This window comes from Pristiophorus japonicus, chromosome 15, assembly GCF_044704955.1.
Source record: "Pristiophorus japonicus isolate sPriJap1 chromosome 15, sPriJap1.hap1, whole genome shotgun sequence".
NCBI lineage: Eukaryota > Metazoa > Chordata > Chondrichthyes > Pristiophoridae > Pristiophorus > Pristiophorus japonicus.
In genome coordinates, this window is record NC_091991.1 from 15773689 (window position 1) to 15791309 (window position 17621).

The 17621-nt window shown below is 44.3% G+C and overlaps 1 protein-coding gene across 6 annotated transcripts in view; it reads right to left on the reverse strand.

The window, feature by feature from the left end:
• The window catches only part of ppfia2 (PTPRF interacting protein alpha 2), a 639866-nt gene that overhangs the window by 86094 nt on the left and 536151 nt on the right, over positions 1-17621 (reverse strand). For all 6 annotated transcript variants that reach the window (XM_070900188.1, XM_070900187.1, XM_070900185.1 and 3 more), the window contains one exon: positions 7924-8124. In XM_070900188.1, the coding sequence (XP_070756289.1) occupies positions 7924-8124 (201 nt within the window). The remainder of the gene's footprint in view (positions 1-7923; positions 8125-17621) is intronic.

The following is a 17621-nucleotide window of genomic DNA, read 5'->3' on the forward strand; positions in this document are numbered from 1 at the left end:
AATCAGTGTTTAAGGCCCGTTTTTTCCACCGGGCAATTTTTTTCCAGATTTTTCCACCAAACTTCCGCCCAAAGTACCGTCAGGATCTTAGCGGTCCTTTCGACGGTACATGGGCAGAACTTAGGTTTGACCAAACTCGGGCCCAATGATCTCTTGTAGAATAGGTGATTATGTCAAACATATTGGCATTTATATGTTTATGCCCTTTAAGATCTTGAATACTTCTCTATGATAATCTGTGAGCCTTCTCTTCTCTAGTTCAAACATTTTCCCTATCAAGTTTTGTTGATCCATCATCTTTGTCATCTTCAACCCCCCACCAGCTCCCAATTCCCCAGTACACTGATTTCAAAATATTTTGTCCTCAATTACGAATGATTTCATGGCCTCCCTTTTTCCTACCTTTATAAATGTTTCAAGTCCTGCAACCTAACTTGCAATTATGCGTTCTCCTCTTCCTCCTCTCCACCATTGATGGCAGAGCCTTCACTCAGCAAGATACTTTTGAAGAGGTAACGAAGAGAGTAGACAAAGGTAATGTAGTAGATGTAATACATCTAGATTTCCAAAAGGCCTTCAATAATGTAGCACCTAATAGATTAATTAATATGGTCATAGAATACGAAGTGAGGGGACAAGTAGCATAATGGATAGCTAGCTAGCTTCATGACAGAAAGTAGAGGGTAGGGGTAAAAGGTAGCTATTCAGAGAGACAGAAGGTGGAAAGGAGGGTCCTTTATTGGATTAGTGCTGGGACTAATGTTGTTTACAATCTATATTAATGATTTAGACTTTGGAATCTAAAACACAATTTCTAAATTTGCAGAGACACCAAGTTGGTGGGGGGAGGGGGGCAATAGTCAATACTGAGGAGATTTGCAACAAATTACAAGACATCAATAAACTTGCAGAATGGCCATATAATTGGCAAATAAATTTGAACACCGGTAAGTGTGAGGTGTTACATTTTGGTAGGAAGAATAACAAGGTCACATATTACTTTGAAAATAAGAATCTAAATGGGGTAGAAAGGCAGAGGGATCTCGGAGAACAAGTGCACAAATCACTAAAAGTAGTGAGACAGGTTCATAAGGCCATAAAAAGCAAACAAAGCACTAGAGTTTATTTCTAGAGAGATAGAATTTGAAAAGTAGAGAAGTTATGCTAAACTTGTATCAAACTTTGGTTAGACCACACGAAGTATTGTGTACAATTCTGATCGCCATATTATAAAAAGGATATAAAGGCCCTGGAAAGGGTGCAAAAAAGATTTATAAGGATGATACCAGAAATGTGAGGTTATACGTACAGGTTGAACCTCTCTTACCCAGTACTCCCTTATCCAGCACCACCCCTCGTTCGGCAACATTCCTGGCCGCCGGGTGGCGCATACACAGATCATTCTTTTTCACCAATATTCTCTGCTCTCCTGAACATGGAGACTCCTTCTTCGGTCCGATTCGGAAGGCACTGATTGCCTAAGTGGCCTTGAGGGTGGGTATTCAAGTCGGTGGGGGCGGGGGAGCGGTGCGGAGAGAGGTTCAACCTGTACTACTAATAATTATATTTTGAATTAAATTATAAATAAAAGCTTGATAAAAGTTATTTAAAAAAATATATATATTTAAACCCCCCCGGCTAGTTTTTCGCTTTGCCGAGCTTGGCCGCTATCTTTCTCCTCAATGCCGGGAACTCCTGCAACCTCAGAACTGCCATAGCTCCGCTTACGCTGGGTGGGCTTGCTCTTAACGCGATCCCGGCTCAGCACACGGATTGCACCGAGTCCCATTGACCTGCCTCCCGTGCCCTGGCCGGGGTCGGGCCACAACCTAGGCTGGCCACTCCCCCCCTCCCTGCTGCCGTCGGCGTTCCCTCCGGGGTCGGGCCATGTCCTCGGGCTGGCCGCACCTCCCCTCCCCGCTGCCCTCGTCACTCTGCCAAATGAAAAGACCTCTTCATTACTTTCAATGAGTCTTGGAGATCGTGGGGGGGGGTGGGGGGATGGGGGGATGGATCGCGGGGTCAGGGATCTCTGTATCGGGCCTGGGGCTGGGGGCTGGCAGTTGTAAAAGACGGTAGAACACGTGACCTCCGGCAGAGACCAGGTCCCGAGGGTTCCGGATAAGGGAGGTTCAACCTGTATCAGGAAAGGATGTACAGGCTGAGTCTCTTTTTTTCTTGAAAAGAGAAGGCTTTGTGACCTAATAGAGGTCTTTAAAATAATGAAAGATTTTGAAAGAGTAGACACAGATATAGTGTTTCCACTTGTGAGGAAAAGAAAAACTTGATATAGGATAGTCACCAAGAAATCAAATATGGAATTCAGAAGAAACGTCTTTATCCAGAGAGTGGTGAGAATCTGGAACTCGCTACCACAGGGAGTGGTTGAAGTGAATAGTACAGATGCATTTAAGGGGAGGCTAGATAAAAAATATGGGGGAGAAGGGAATAGAAGGTTATGCTGATAGAGCTACATGAGGAAAGACGGGTGGGGGCTCGAGTGGCGCATAAACGCTGGCATGGACGAGTTGGGCCGAATGGCCTGTTTCTTTGCTGTATATCCTATGTAAACCCTGGACTCTTGAATTCTCTTCATAAACTCCTCCTTTGCTGTATCTCTCTCCACCTTCAAAAGCCTTCTCAAAACCTAAAACATGTCTTTGATCACTTTTCCTACCCTTTTCTAAATTCCTGCTCTGGGTTTAATCTGCATATCTATAAAACACACTGGGATGTTTGGCTACCTTTATGCTATACAAGTGTAAGTTGTTGTTGTAGAGATATTTTTACAACAAAAAATGCACAGCTGCTTCAATAACTAAACTCCTCAAGAACAAACTATCAATCATTTCAGTCATTTAAAAGCTCAGGACTTCTGATAAAAGTTTTGTGCACTTAAATTGAAATGTTTTGGATGGCTTTTTGATATTGCAGTGTAAATAGTTACCATTCCAATATTTCAGCCTAATTCTAAAGGAGAAAGCAAATTTATTTTGGGATGCATGACACATGAAGACCTCCTTGTGCCCACTTGTTAATATATTTGGGGCTGTAATGGTGAGTGTTGTTGACTTCATTTCAGAGCATTGGTTTGAAAGAGTTACCAAGCTTGACAGTGCAAAGAAACTGAATGGAAGTTAACATTCATCTCCTTGGACTCTGGTTTTGGACTCAGATACTGTGAGAAGGTGAAAACTCTGGACTGGGAGCCTCAGTCAGAGCTGATCTGTAATTGGATTTCACTTGTTAAACCGTCCGGCACAGGCCAACGTGAACCAAGCTGCGAGATCACACAAATCACAAATCCCCCTCTTTCCCCCAACTAACCCCAGGAAATCCGGGAGACTCCCAGGCAATCTAATAAAGTTGGCCACCTGCTCCTGGGTGCTATTTGTAATGCATTTCATCAGGAACTGAAATAGGGCAGGAAAAATAAATTTTGCCCGAGGAGAAGTTTTGCATGCACATTTGTGCTTTTTTATATAAAATATTTGGCAATATATTGCAATTAATTGACATATTCAGACAGAATTTGGAATACAACACTGAGCCACCAACACTGCACATCCCAGTTAATAATCTGTTATCTATGTTGTGTGTTGAATTTTTAAGTTTAGCAAGCACAGGCATCTTCCACCCTTCACGATTTAGTTCGGGATCTCGGTTATTAGGTCCTTCATTGAAACTCCTGTGAACTCATCCCTTTTTGGCGTGGAAGCAAATCATCCTCGCTTCGAGGGACTGCCTATGATAATGAGTTTTACGGGGGGCATTTAAGTAAATGTTCCTATTTTTTATTTGCTGGTTGTTAGCCACCAGGGAGTTTTGGATTACCCAGGCATAACTCCGCTCAAATTTTCCTTTCCTTCTGCAAAGTGATGTGACAACCTCACTCAGTTTCTGATCTAAGCTGATTGGAGAAGCTCAGTCAGAAACTGAGTGAAGCATATTTCAAATCTGCATCCGTCCCCATACCATGGCATTGAATTCTGTAAATGTGACATACTTTTGATACCTTATGTAAACAAAGGGGTGTCAGATATTCCCACATTGGAGCCAAATTGTCAAAAATAAAAGTTAGTTTGGATCCTAATAATAAATATATGCTATCAATAGCAGTAATCAAATAAACCAGTCGAAGTAAAATTCATATTTAGGATCTCAAAAATTCAAAGTGAATAGATGTGGGGATAGATTCTGACTTCGTGTGTTCCCTCAAGAACGATAAAAATGTTCTCACTGAGATATCTTCACTGCTTTTCTCCCTCAGCCTCTGCACTGAGCAACTTCTCATCCTCGGTGATTTTAATCACAATCTCAATTCATCATGCTCTCTCTCTCCTCTGAGTTCACTACTCTCCTATCCTCCCTTAATCTCTCCCTCCGTGTGAACACCCCAACCCATATTCACAGCCACCCCCCTTGACCTTGCTATCTCTCGTGGCCTCACTATCCGTGTTGTCGCCTCCCAAATCCGTGCCCATCTATCCCGGAACTCCATGTTTGAATCCCTTCAATCAGGTTTCTACCCCTGCCACAGTACCGAAACGGCTCTCATCAAAACTTAATGTGGGTGAAATTACTCTTGATGCATTAAATGGGTAGGGATTAAAAAAAAACATAAAAACATAGAAAATAGGTGGAGTAGGCCATTCGACCCTTCGAGCCTGCACCGCCATTCAATGAGTTCATGGCTGAACATGCAACTTCAGTACCCCATTCCTGCTTTCTTGCCATACCCCTTGACCCCCCCTAGTAGTAAGGACTACATCTAACTCCTTTTTGAATATATTTAGTGAATTGGCCTCAACAACTTTCTGTGGTAGAGAATTCCACAGGTTCACCACTCTCTGGGTGAAGAAGTTTCTCCTCATCTCGGTCCTAAATGGCTTACCTCTTATCCATGTAAGTAACCCTGCGTTAAGCAGAGAAAATTGGTTAAGGTTCCTATTATCCAATCATTATTCAGCGGTGTCTGTTGGATATACATGTGTGCAGCAATAATCCGAGGACAGGATTGGGCTTAGTTGTGATACTTCATGCAGTCGATTAGCTTGCTAACATTCACTATCAGGCTCACAAATGAAGTGATAGAGCACATCTATGGAACTTCACTCCAATAGTAGTCATTTTCAAGAAAGGGGGGGTGACAAAATTGGCAAACGAAACTATATGTGTGTAAGAATATATGCCTGGAATTTCTATGTTTCTCACGTTTCTCTTGGGTTTCCATCAAAATTACAGTGGGAAATTGGGGGATCCTACTAAAATTCTACTCTTTTTTCTTTGTCTATTTTTTCAACTACTGCAGAGATCTATATTATCTGAAAGCATGCAAAATTCAATACCTGTGCTGATCTAACAAAATGTATATACAAAACGAAGGGAATAAACGTATTACCACTGAGGATGTAAGTGCCACCAAACTGCAGTCTGTTATTTTAATATGTCACTGCACAATGCTTCACAAAACAAGGAAACATTAGTGGCAAATACCTGACTATTTCTGTTTCAAAAAGTTTCCATATAAAAGGGTAAATTCAAATTCAGATATATTCATGCCGAAAAACAGGCATAGAGAGGATGCAGGGAATGATCCCTGCACCTAAATAGATAGGGCTAAGACACACCTCATGGTAGGCCTTAAGCCTCATTATTATTGAGCCGGCGAGCTTAAGACATAAAATGGGTGTTTTCAGGCAGCTCGCTGGAGAAGGTGCCTCGAAGACCAAGCTACTGTGTCGCCGACAGTGGCCCTTGGGTAAGTCTGTAAAGGGAACGGGAAGAGGGCACGATCAGGAGAGTGGGGCGACTGGGAAGGTGGATGACTGGGAGACAGAGCGATCAGGAGATAGGATAGTGGTAACTGGGATTGGGAGGGTGGTGGTGGCATTGGGGTGGGTCAAGGCTGCAATCTGAGGGGGATCGAGGACTTGATCGGACGGGGTACTCGTGGTGGCTGGCGGCGACCCGCATGGTTTGAATACGGAGCCGAGAGGAGCACACCTGCTCCTCCTGGCTCTACATTTAGGTAAGTATTTTTAACAAAATTACTTTTTGGGTGACGGCCTGCAGCTGTCCTTTTAAGAACCAGCGCCATCAAATTTCAAGGCCAAACTGTCATTTCCTTTTTAATCAGGCAGGGTGAATCATCGCAGCATTTGTACTGTGTATCGTGAGCCCATATCCTTCCAGTTACACCTTTCCAGAATGATTTTGTGCCAATACACTGCAGGAATGAATTAAAATGAACTCATTAATATTTGTTTGCTGTGAAATACACCACTTGCAAACAATATCTTATGGCATAATGAGATCTAGATCTTTTTGGCTCAGTTGGATGGATTTTGTTACTTATCATTAGATAGAGCACCATACACAGCTTAACCCTCCATCTTTGGGGAAGGCAAAACTTAGTACAACTTCTTTAGCTTGTTCTACTTGAATCTGCACACTTCTCTGCCTGTTTTGGAACTGCATTAATTGGTCCAAGGAAAGTCAGTCTGGGACATTGCACTCAAATGGTGAATGCATATGGGTGAATGAGAGATACAAGTTTAAAAAAAGGCTAGAGTAAACAAAAATAAAATATTCTAGACACAGCACTATTTTGTTAGTCCTGATCTGACAAAAAGGTGAAAATTTAATCAGGTTTGAGTCAGAAACTAGAATAGAAATCACTCTTCAACCTCTGTATTTAATAATTTTCTTCCCTCCTTTAATTTATTCCCATTGAAAGAATTGACCAATGATTTCCTTCCAGAGAATGGGGTTAGGAGGAGCAAAGTGCAAATAATCTACTGATCTTCCTTTCTTCTTTGTGGGGAAGTGGCTAACTTCTACGTGGTACCTTTCCAAAGGCTGCTAGCTCATCTTGTATGGTATAATGGAAGAAGATTCATAATACCCCCAGGAACCAATTAGCTGCACTTTGAATTCTTGTCAGAATCCACACTTCAGTACTGATATGGCAATCTGTTCTTGATATGTAGTTCACCTTATTTAGAATACATATAAAAATAACCAAAGAATGTACTAATAGCATTTTTTTTAAAGCCTGTTCATCTTTAAAAAAACATGTTACCCATTGGGCATATTAGGAATTAGAGAATAATAAATGATAAGGTGCACGTATATTGGAGGTTTACTGTACCAGTAATTGTTTGACACAAAACAACAAAGCAGAATGCAAACGACATGCCCACAGTGGTAAAACCATGAATACATACATTACAATTAGAACAGTAGACTGGAAATGATGTTATAGCAAGGAAACATCCAGAATATAGATTTATGATTAGAAACAAAAGTCATGCCATCAGCAGACATCAGAAAGAATAATTAAAATTACAAATTACAATTTAAGTGAGTATACCAAGGGTTCAGAGCACTGTGAGTCACAGAGTAATATTATTTCAATAGTGACCTGGTAAATAATACTGTGGTCTATTTAAACTAACAATATTATGATCAGTATGTTGAATTGCTAAAGCTAAATAAAGAAAACTTAAACAAAAGAACTGCGCAATTGATCTCAAAAGTGTTGTGTAATTTCTACTAATCATTATTTGTTATACTGGATATAGAATTTTCCTATAGTCTACAACAAAATTACTTCAAAACAAAATACATTTTTGAACATCATAATGGTGCTGCTTCTAGCTATCAGTTTATCTTATCCACTGACTAAAACAATATGTTATAACACTGCAAAATATTACATTAAAAAATACCCCCTGGATAGTTAAAGGCTAGCAGGTAGTTTGTGCAATTTCACAAAATGTAATCCAATCTCAGGTTTCAGATAATACTTATTCATAACCTGCTTGTGTTCTATATACATTGTCATCATGCAAGTCTGAAAATAAGGATGCCAAGGTTATAGAATATCAAACTTATTATAATATGATAAATGACACTCACTGTTCTAGATGTTGGGGGCGCTGATGGACTTGTTAGTGACACCATCTCTTGGATTGCCAGCCTGAGTTTTAAGCGATGAAGAGGATTGCTGATTCCGATTTCCCTCTGGATCTCAGTGTCAGACAGGGCAGACATGATGGCACCACTCTTCACATTTGCTCGACAAGCAGCAACATACCATGCGGGCATTCCAAGCCACAACTGTAACAGAAAAACATAATTCTCTTGTTAACTAGGTTATTAAAGTATGCTTAAATGTGCTGTGAAAATATGTGGTACTACATTTGAAAACTGATGGAACTACTAAATAATTGCATGCAATTCAAATACTAACTGAATATAACAGATTTAATACTTTATAAATGATCAAATGGATAGTGCTCTCTCATTGAAATCTTTGTTAAAGATTATCAATCACTTTATTGGAATTCTGAGTTACAGTAAAGAAAAGATCTGGAAACATTTTTTCAAGTGTATAGACCGGAATCTTACCAGTCCTGCGAGTGTGAGTTTGGAGGCGGGTCCGCTGTGAAAATTGTTGTGATTGACAGGGGGCAGACATCCGCTTTGAACTCGCCTCCATGTAAATTTCCAAAGTGCTAGCTCTGGCTGTGGATTGCAGACCTGACACTAAGCAACTTGTCAGGAAATTGTGCTAGTTAACAAGCTGCTTAAATATATTGAAGCAGCATTTTACCAGGTTCAAAGGATTTTTCCCAGTTTTTTACGAGGTTCACATCCCTCAGGTATCACATCAGCTAAGTGTGTTGGGTTCTCAACAACTCTTGGTTTGATCAGTTGACAGCGGCAGAAGTGGTATAAAAGCTAGCATTTCACAGCTGTTCAATTTCCAATCAAAGCAGCTAGAGCCTTCAAATTTTGGAATAAACTTTTCAGTTTTATGGAGATTTGAAGTGTTTGCAGTGAACTCTCTATCCAGTGTCACCTCCTTGGAGCAACCCATCTCACCATTGACAGATCGCTTCTGTCATCTCAACTTCAGCTGCCAGCTATTCCATCAGCATCGATGCCCTTGAAAAATCTCACCTTGGTCCTCAGAATCCCATCATGATCAGCCCCAACACCACCCTCACTAGGAACAACAGCATCACCAACAACAGAACCAACCTTCTCCACAATCACCTGATGCTGTTCAGGACACGGGGCATCAGCATTCAACCACATGGCTGCCCGGGAGGCCAGGAATGGCCTCACCATGACCACATTTACTTCACTTGACGCTGTACACCCTGGCTGCCACATGATATGGCGGGTTGGCACCACCCCACACCAAGCATCCCTATAATGCCCAAGCCAATCCTTTCACACTCATCACCATTGGGTGGGGGGAATACTGGCATGTCTCACCATTCACTGCAACTCACTAAACCACTTCCAAAGGTGCACACAGATCTGGCCAAGTACGCAAAGTGTTGACAATATGGATTTCAATATTTGACAACACATTAACAGAAACTTTACATCAGTATTGGCGATAACACCCATGCCTATCCTTGTGTGTTGTTAGTTGATATAATTGGACAAGCATGAAGGTGAGTGTGAGGGGTGGCTAGTGAGATGGAGATTGTTGTGTATCTGTAAAGCATGCACTCCCATTTCCGCCACCAGGGAGCTCATCACCTCAAGTCCCAAGGGATAACAGCATCCCTTGGGAGCACTGTATATAAGCCAGACCCTAAGGCCTGTTCCTCACTCGAGTGTCTTATTAAAGACTGAGGTCACTGTTACTTTAACCTCCCTGTGTGCAGCCTCATCTGCGTTAGGAACACAATAACTGGTGACGAGAATACGAATCCAACGCAAAGATGCAACAAACTGTGGGCATCCTGGAGAAGTTCTCGGAGGGTGAGGACTGGGAAACCTATGTTGACCGGCTAGACCAGTACTTTGTAGTCAACGAGCTGGAGGGAGAAGGAAGCGCTGCAAAATGGAGAGTGGTTCTCCTCAGTCTGCGGGGCACCGACCTACAGCCTCATGAAGAATCTTCTGGCTCTGGTGAAACCCACAGATATGTCGTATGAGGAGCTGTGTGCATTGATTCAGGAACATTTAACCCGAAGGAGAGCGTGCTGATGGCGAGGTATCGGTTCTACATGTGCCAGCGATCTGAAGGTCAGGAAGTGGCGAGCTACGTCGCCGAGCTAAGGCGACTTGCAGGACAATGTGAGCTTGATGGCTACCTGGAGCAAATGCTCAGAGACTTTTTTGTACTGGGCACTGGTCACGAGACCACCCTACGAAAACTTTTGACTGCAGAGACACCGACCCTCAGTAAGGCCATTGCGATAGCACAGGCGTTTATGTCCACATGAGATAGCACCAAACAAATCTCTCAGCACACAAGTGCTGGAAATGTTCATAAATTAACTGGAACTGTGTTTGCGAGCAGAAATGTACAGGGCAGAACCCACGAGTCTGCAACTGCCAGCAGGCCTCAGGTGACCCAGATAACTCAGAGTCCCCAACAAAGAATGAATGCAAGGCGCAATTTACATCTTGTTGGCGTTGTGGAGGCTTCCATTCAGCCTAATCATGCCGCTTCAAAGGGTATGTTTGCAAGAGCTGTGGAACAATGGGGCACCGTTTGCAAGCTCTGAAAAACCTGCTAACCACCACGTGGCAGAGGAAGATCGGTCCATGGTGGATCAAAGCAATTTCGATCCTCAGAGAGAGGAGGCAGATGCTGAAGTACACGGGGTGCACACATTTTCGACGAAATGTCCACCTATAATGCTAAACATAAAATTGAATGGCTTACCCATAGCCATGGAACTGGACACTGGCGCTAGACAATCCATCATGAGTAAAAAGATGTTTGAGAGACTATGGTGCAACAAGGCATTCAGACCAGCCCTGAGCCTCATCCACAAGAAACTGAGAACGTACACCAAAGAGCTTATCACTGTCCCGGGCAGTGCTATGGTCAAGGTCACCTACGAGGGCACGGTGCACGAATTGCCACTCTGGATTGTCCCAGGCGATGGCCCCACACTGCTTGGAAGGAGCTGGCTGGGCAAAGTCCGCTGGAACTGGGATGACTTCCTAGCGCTATCACATGTCGATGACGCCTCATGTACCCAGGTTCTTAACAAATTTCCTTCCCTTTTTGAACCAGGCATTGGAAACTTTTCCGGGGTGAAGGTGCGGATCCACTTGGTTCCAGAGGCACAACCCATTCACCACAAGGCGCGAGCGGTACCTCACATGATGAGGGAGAGAGTGGAAATCGAGCTGGACAGGCTGCAACTTGAGGGCATCATCTCCCCAGTGGAATTCAGCGAGTGGGCCAGCCCGATTGTTCCAGTACTCAAAAGTGATGGCACAGTCAGGATTTGCGGCGATTAGAAATGAACTATTAATCGTGTCTCGCTACAGGACCAAGACCCGCTACCTAAGGCAGACGACCTATTTGCGGCACTGGCAGGAGGCAAGACATTCACCAAGCTTGACCTGACTTCGGCCTACATGACGCAGGAGCTGGAGGAGTCTTTGAAGGGCCTCACCTGCATCAACACACACAAGGAACTGTTCATCTACAACAGATGCCCGTTTGGAATTCGGTCGGGTGCAGCGATCTTCCAGAGAAACATGGAGAGCCTACTCAAGTCGGTACCACACACATAGAAACATAGAAAATAGGTACAGGAGTAGGCCATTCGGCCCATCGAGCCTGCACCGCCATTCGATAAGATCATGGCTGATCATTCCTTCAGTACCCGCTTCCTGCTTTCTCTCCATACCCCTTGATCCCCTTAACCGTAAGGGCCATATCTAACTCCCTCTTGAATATATCCAATGAACTGGCATCAACAACTCTCTGTGGCAGGGAATTCCACAGGTTAGCAACTCTCTGAATGAAGAAGTTTCTCCTCATCTCAGTCCTAAACGGCCTGCCCCTTATCCTAACACTGTGTCCCCTGGTTCTGGACTTCCCCTAAATCGGGACCATTCTTCCCGCATCTAGCCTGTCTAGTCCAGTCAGAATCTTATATATTTCTATGAGATCTCCTCTCATCCTTCTAAACGCCAGTGAATAAAGGCCCAGTTGATCCAGTCTCTTCTCATATGTCATTCCAGCCAACCCTGGAATCAGTCTGGCGAACCTTTGCTGCACTCCCTCAATAGCCAGAACGTCCTTCCTCAGATTAGGAGATCAAAACTGAACACAATATTCCAGGTAGGGCCTCACCAAGGCCCTGTACAACTGCAGCAAGACTTTCCTGCTCCTTTACTCAAATCCCCTTGCTATGAAGGCCAACATACCATTTGCCTTCTTCACCGCCTGCTGCACCTCCATGCCAACTTTCAATGATTGATGAACCATGACACCCAGGTCTCACTGCACCTCCCCTTTTCCTAATTTTCCGCCATTCAGATAATATTCTGCCTTCGTGTTTTTGCCCCCAAAGTGGATAAACTCACATTATCCACATTATGCTGCATCTGCCATGTATTTGCCACTCACCTAACCTGTCCAAGTCACCCTGCAGCCTCTTAGCATCCTCCTCACAGCTCACACCACCACCCAGTTTAGTGTAATCTGCAAACTTGGAGATATTACATTCAATTCCTTCATCTAAATCATTGATGTATATTGTAACTAGCTGGGGTCCCAGCACTGAGCCCTGCGGCACTCCACTAGTCACTGCCTGCCATTCTGAAAAGGACCCATTAATCCAGACTCTCTGCTTCCTGTCTGCCAACCAGTTCTCTATCCACGTCAGTACATTACCCCCAATACCATGTGCTTTAATTTTGCACACCAATCTCTTGTGTGGGACCTTGTCAAAAGCCTTTTGAAAGTCCAAATACACCACATCCACTGGTTCTCCCTTGTCCACCCTACTAGTTACATCCTCAAAAAATTCCATACGATTTGTCAAGCATGATTTTCCTTTCATAAATCCATACTGACTTGGGCCAATCCTATCACTGCTCTCCAAATGCGCTGCTATTTCATCCTTACTGATCGATTCCAACATTTTCCCCACTACTGATGTCAGGCTAACTGGTCTATAATTACCCATTTTCCCTCTCCCTCCTTTTTTAAAAAGTGGTGTTACATTAGCAACCCTCTAGTCTATAGGAACTGATCTAGAGTCGATAGACTGTTGGAAAATATCACCAATGCATCCACTATTTCGAGAGCCACTTCCTTAAGTACTCTGGGATGTAGACTATCAGGCCCTGGGGATTTATTGGCCTTCAACTCCGTCAATTTCCCGAACACAATTTCCTGCCTAATAAGGATATCATTCAGTTCCTCCTTCTCACTAGTCCTTCGGACCCCGAGTACATCAGGAAGGTTATTTGTGTCTTCCTTTGTGAAGACAGAACCAAAGTACTTGTTCAATTGGTCTGCCATTTATTTGTTCCCCATTATAAATTCACCCGAATCCGACTGCAAGGGACCAACGCTTGTCTTCACTAATCTTTTTCTCTTCACATACATATAGAAGCTTTTGCAGTCATTTTTTATGTTTACGGCAAGGTTCCTCTCGTACTCTATTTTCCCCCTCTTAATTATACCCTTTGTCCTCCTCTGCTGTATTTTAAATTTCTCCCAGTCCTCCGGTTTGCTACTTTTTCTGGCAAATTTGTATGCCTCTTCCTTCAATTTAACACGATCCTTAATTTCCCTTGTTAGCTACGGTTGAGCCACCTTCCCCATTTTATTTTTACTCCAGACAGGGATGTACAATTGTTGAAGTTCGTCCATATGATCTTCAAAGGTTTGCCATTGCCTATCTACCGTCAACCCTTTAAGTATCATTTGCCAGACTAATCTAGCCAATTCGCGCCTCATACCATCAAGTACCTTTCCTTAAGTTCAGGACCCTAGATTCTGAATTAACTTTGTCACTCTCCATCTTAATAAAGAATTCTACCATATTATGGTTACTCTTCCCCAAGGGGCCTCGCACAACATGATTGCTAATTAGTCCCTTCTCATTATACATCACCCAGTTTAGGATGGCCAGCTCTCTGGTGGTCATGGTGGTCTTTCAGGCTGACATATTGGTCACGGGTCGGGACACCGCCGAGCACCTACAAAACCTGGAGGAGGTCCTCCAGCGACTGGATCGTGTACGGCTGAGGCTGAAGAGGTCGAAATGCGTCTTCATGGCAACAGAAGTGGAGTTTTTGGGGAGAAAGATCGCGGCGGACGGCATTCGGCCCACAGACACAAAGACAGAGGCTATCAGGAATGCGCCCAGGCCACAGAACGGCACGGGGCTGCGGTCGTTCCTGGGACTCCTCAACTATTTTGGTAACTTCCTACCGGGGTAAAGCACCCTTTTAGAGCCCCTACATATGTTATTGCGCAAAGGTGAGAAGTGGGTCAGGGGAAAAAAACAAGTAATTGCTTCTGAGAAAGCCAGAAACATTTTATGCTCCAACAAGCTGCTTGTATTGTATGACCCGTGTAAAAGACTTGTGCTAGCATGTGACACGTCGTCATACGGAGTCAGGTGTGTATTACAACAAGCTAACGTTGCGGGGAAGTTGCAACCTGTCGCCTATGCTTCCAGGAGCTTGTCTAAGGCCGAGAGAGCCTACAGCATGATTGAGAAAGAGCATTAGCATGTGTGTTCGGGGTAAAGAAAATGCATCACTACCTGATTGGCCTCAAATTTGAGCTGGAAACCGATCAGAAGCCCATCACATCCCTGTTCGCTGAAACAAGGGGATAATTACTAATGCCTCAGCCCGCATACAAAGGTGGGCACTCGTGCTATCAGCGTATAGCTATACCATCCGCCACAGGCCAGGCACTGAGAACTGTGCGGATGCTCTTAGTCGGCTACCATTGCCCACCACGGGGTTGGAAATGGTGCAGCCTGCAAACTTGTTGATCGTGGCGCAGCCTGCAGACTTGTTGATGGTCTTGGAAGCGTTTGAAAATGATAAATCACCTGTCACGGCCCGCCAGATTAGGACTTGGACCAGCCAAGATCCTCTGCTGTCCCTAGTAAAAAACTGTGTACTGCATGGGAGCTGGGCCAGCATCCCCATTGAAATGCAAGAGCCAATCAAGCCGTTCCAGCGGTGAAAGGACGAGCTGTCCATTCAGGCAGACTGCCTGTTGTGGGGTAACCGCGTAGTGCTACCAAAAAAGGGCAGGGAGATGTTCATCTCGGATCTCCAAAGCACACACTCGGGTATAGTAATGATGAAAGCGATAGCCAGATCCCACGTGTGGTGGCCCGGTATCGACTCTGACTTAGAGTCCTGTGGACGGCAATGCAGCATATCTGCTCAGTTGAGCAACGCGCCCAAAGTGGCACCACTAAGTTTGTGGTCCTGGCCCTCCAGACCATGATCGAGGATCCATGTCGACTATGCGGGCCTGTTTCTCGGTAAAATGTTCCTGGTGGTGGTGGATGCTTTTTCAAAATGGATTGAATGTGAAATAATGTCGGGAAGCACCGCCACCGCCACCATTGAAAGCCTGAGGGCCATGTTTGCCACCCACGGCCTGCCTGACATACTGGTCAGTGACAAAGGGCCATGTTTCATCAGTGCCGAATTTAAAGAATTCATGACCCACAATGGAATCAAACATGTCACCTCGGCCCTGTTTAAACCAACCTCCAATGGGCAGGCAGAGTGGGCAGTACAAACCATCAAACAGAGTTAAACGAGTCACAGAAGGCTCACTCGAACGCCGCCTGTCCCGAGTACTGCTCAGCTACCGCACAAGACTCCACTCGCTCACAGGGGTGCCCCCGGTTCAGCTACTCATGAAAAGGACACTTAAAACCAGACTCTCGTTGGTTCACCCCAACCCGCATGATCAGGTAGAGAGCAGGCGGCAGCAACAAAATGTAAATGATGGTCGTGCCACTGTGTCACTTGAAATTGATCTGAATGACCCTGTGTATGTGCTAAGCTATGGACATGGTCCCAAGTGGATCGCGGGCACGGTGATAGTTAAAGAAGGGAAGAGGGTGTTTGTAGTCAAACTAGACCATGGACAAATTTGCAGAAAGCACCTGGACCAAACGAGGCTGCGGTTCACAGACTGCCTGGAACAACCCATAGCAGACACTACCTTTTTTGAGCCCACAACACACACCCAAAGGATCAACAACACCACGCCGGACCAGGAAATCGAACCCATCACGCCCAACAGCCCAGCAAGGCCAGGCTCACCTAGCAACCCTGCAGGGCCAACAACACGTCAGCCCAGCGAGGGTACAGCCAACACACCAGAACAGACATTTGTACCGAGGCGGTCGACCAGGGAAAGAAAAGCTCCCAACCGCCTCACCTTGTAAATAGTTTTCACTTTGACTTTGGCCGGGGAGTGATGTTGTGTATCTGTAAAGCATGCACTCCCATGTTCCGTCCACCAGGGAGCTCATCCCCTGAAGTCCCAAGGGATCCCAGCATCCCTTGGGAGCACTGTATATAAGCCAGCCCCTAAGTCCTGTTCCTCACTCTGGAGTGTCTTATTAAAGACTGAGTTCACTGTTACTTTAACCTCCCTGTGTGCAGCCTCTTCTGTGTTAGGAACACAATAGGGATGTTATAATGTAGATAGAGAGAGGAATGGGTGAAGGTGCAAGGTAAGTTGGTGTGAGCAAGGATGTGCAGGAGTAGGGTAACGAAGGCAGAGTGATGGGGATGTGATGAGTGGCACAGCAGGATGAAGTTCAATGTGGCTTTGCAGTAACATTTTGTAATCCACTGAGACCATTGAAACGTTTGCACCACTGCAGCCAGGTCCTCCTGACAACATGTCTGCTTGTGCCCTCCTGTGCAACGTGCAACCAGGCGGCGTTGGTGATCTGGGGAGGTCTCTTCCGCCCATTGGCAGGGAAGAAACCTCCCTCATGCTGTGAGAGCCTGGGTGCACCTTTGTGCAGTGCTTGTCAGTGTTTGCAGCTCCTCAATGCTGTAAAACACTGGCATCACAACTGTCAAAATGTATGTGGGAATGGTCCCTTTGAGGAAACCCTCTGATGATGCATCATCAGATGATGTCATCAGACCCGCTTCCTTTTAATTAGCTGGGAATCTCACAGGGCGAGCTTAACAAGCCCCATCAAGATAAATGTCGGAGGCCCGGATCAACACAGCTGTGGGGTCGGGATCCACCATGGAGGTTGTACACCCCAGACCCGCTGAAGTTGGTAAAATCCAGCTCTTAGTTTCCAAGATATTCTTGACACTGACACGTTCACAAAATAATATAATTTTTCTTTACCCAGCTGTATAAAGCTTTCTTTTTAAAATATTCACAACAAAAGCATGTTAATAAGCAGGATTCAAGATCATTCACCTCTAAAATGGGGTGGGGAATGGGGGATTGCCATATTTCAGAGTGTTATGTTTTTGATTTTTTTTTCCTTTTGCACTCATTTGATTTTTCTCTTTTTCTATATGTGTGCGTTTTGTGTGCATTCTTTTGTGTGTATTTTTTGTGTATGTTCACACAATATAAGCCTTTTACAATGCTTGTTTTGACATTTACAAAATCAGCAACTGGGTGAGTAAATGACAACTCCCAGGATCCCCACATTTTTGATAAAATATCCTTCTTCACAATAGTTTATTAGAAGACTGCAATCCTAAAATTAGTGCACAGACTAAATGATTTATGACTGGAGGCATTATTAACCTTTGCTTTACGAAGCACACTTCTTTACTTTGTAAAGAATAAATAATAA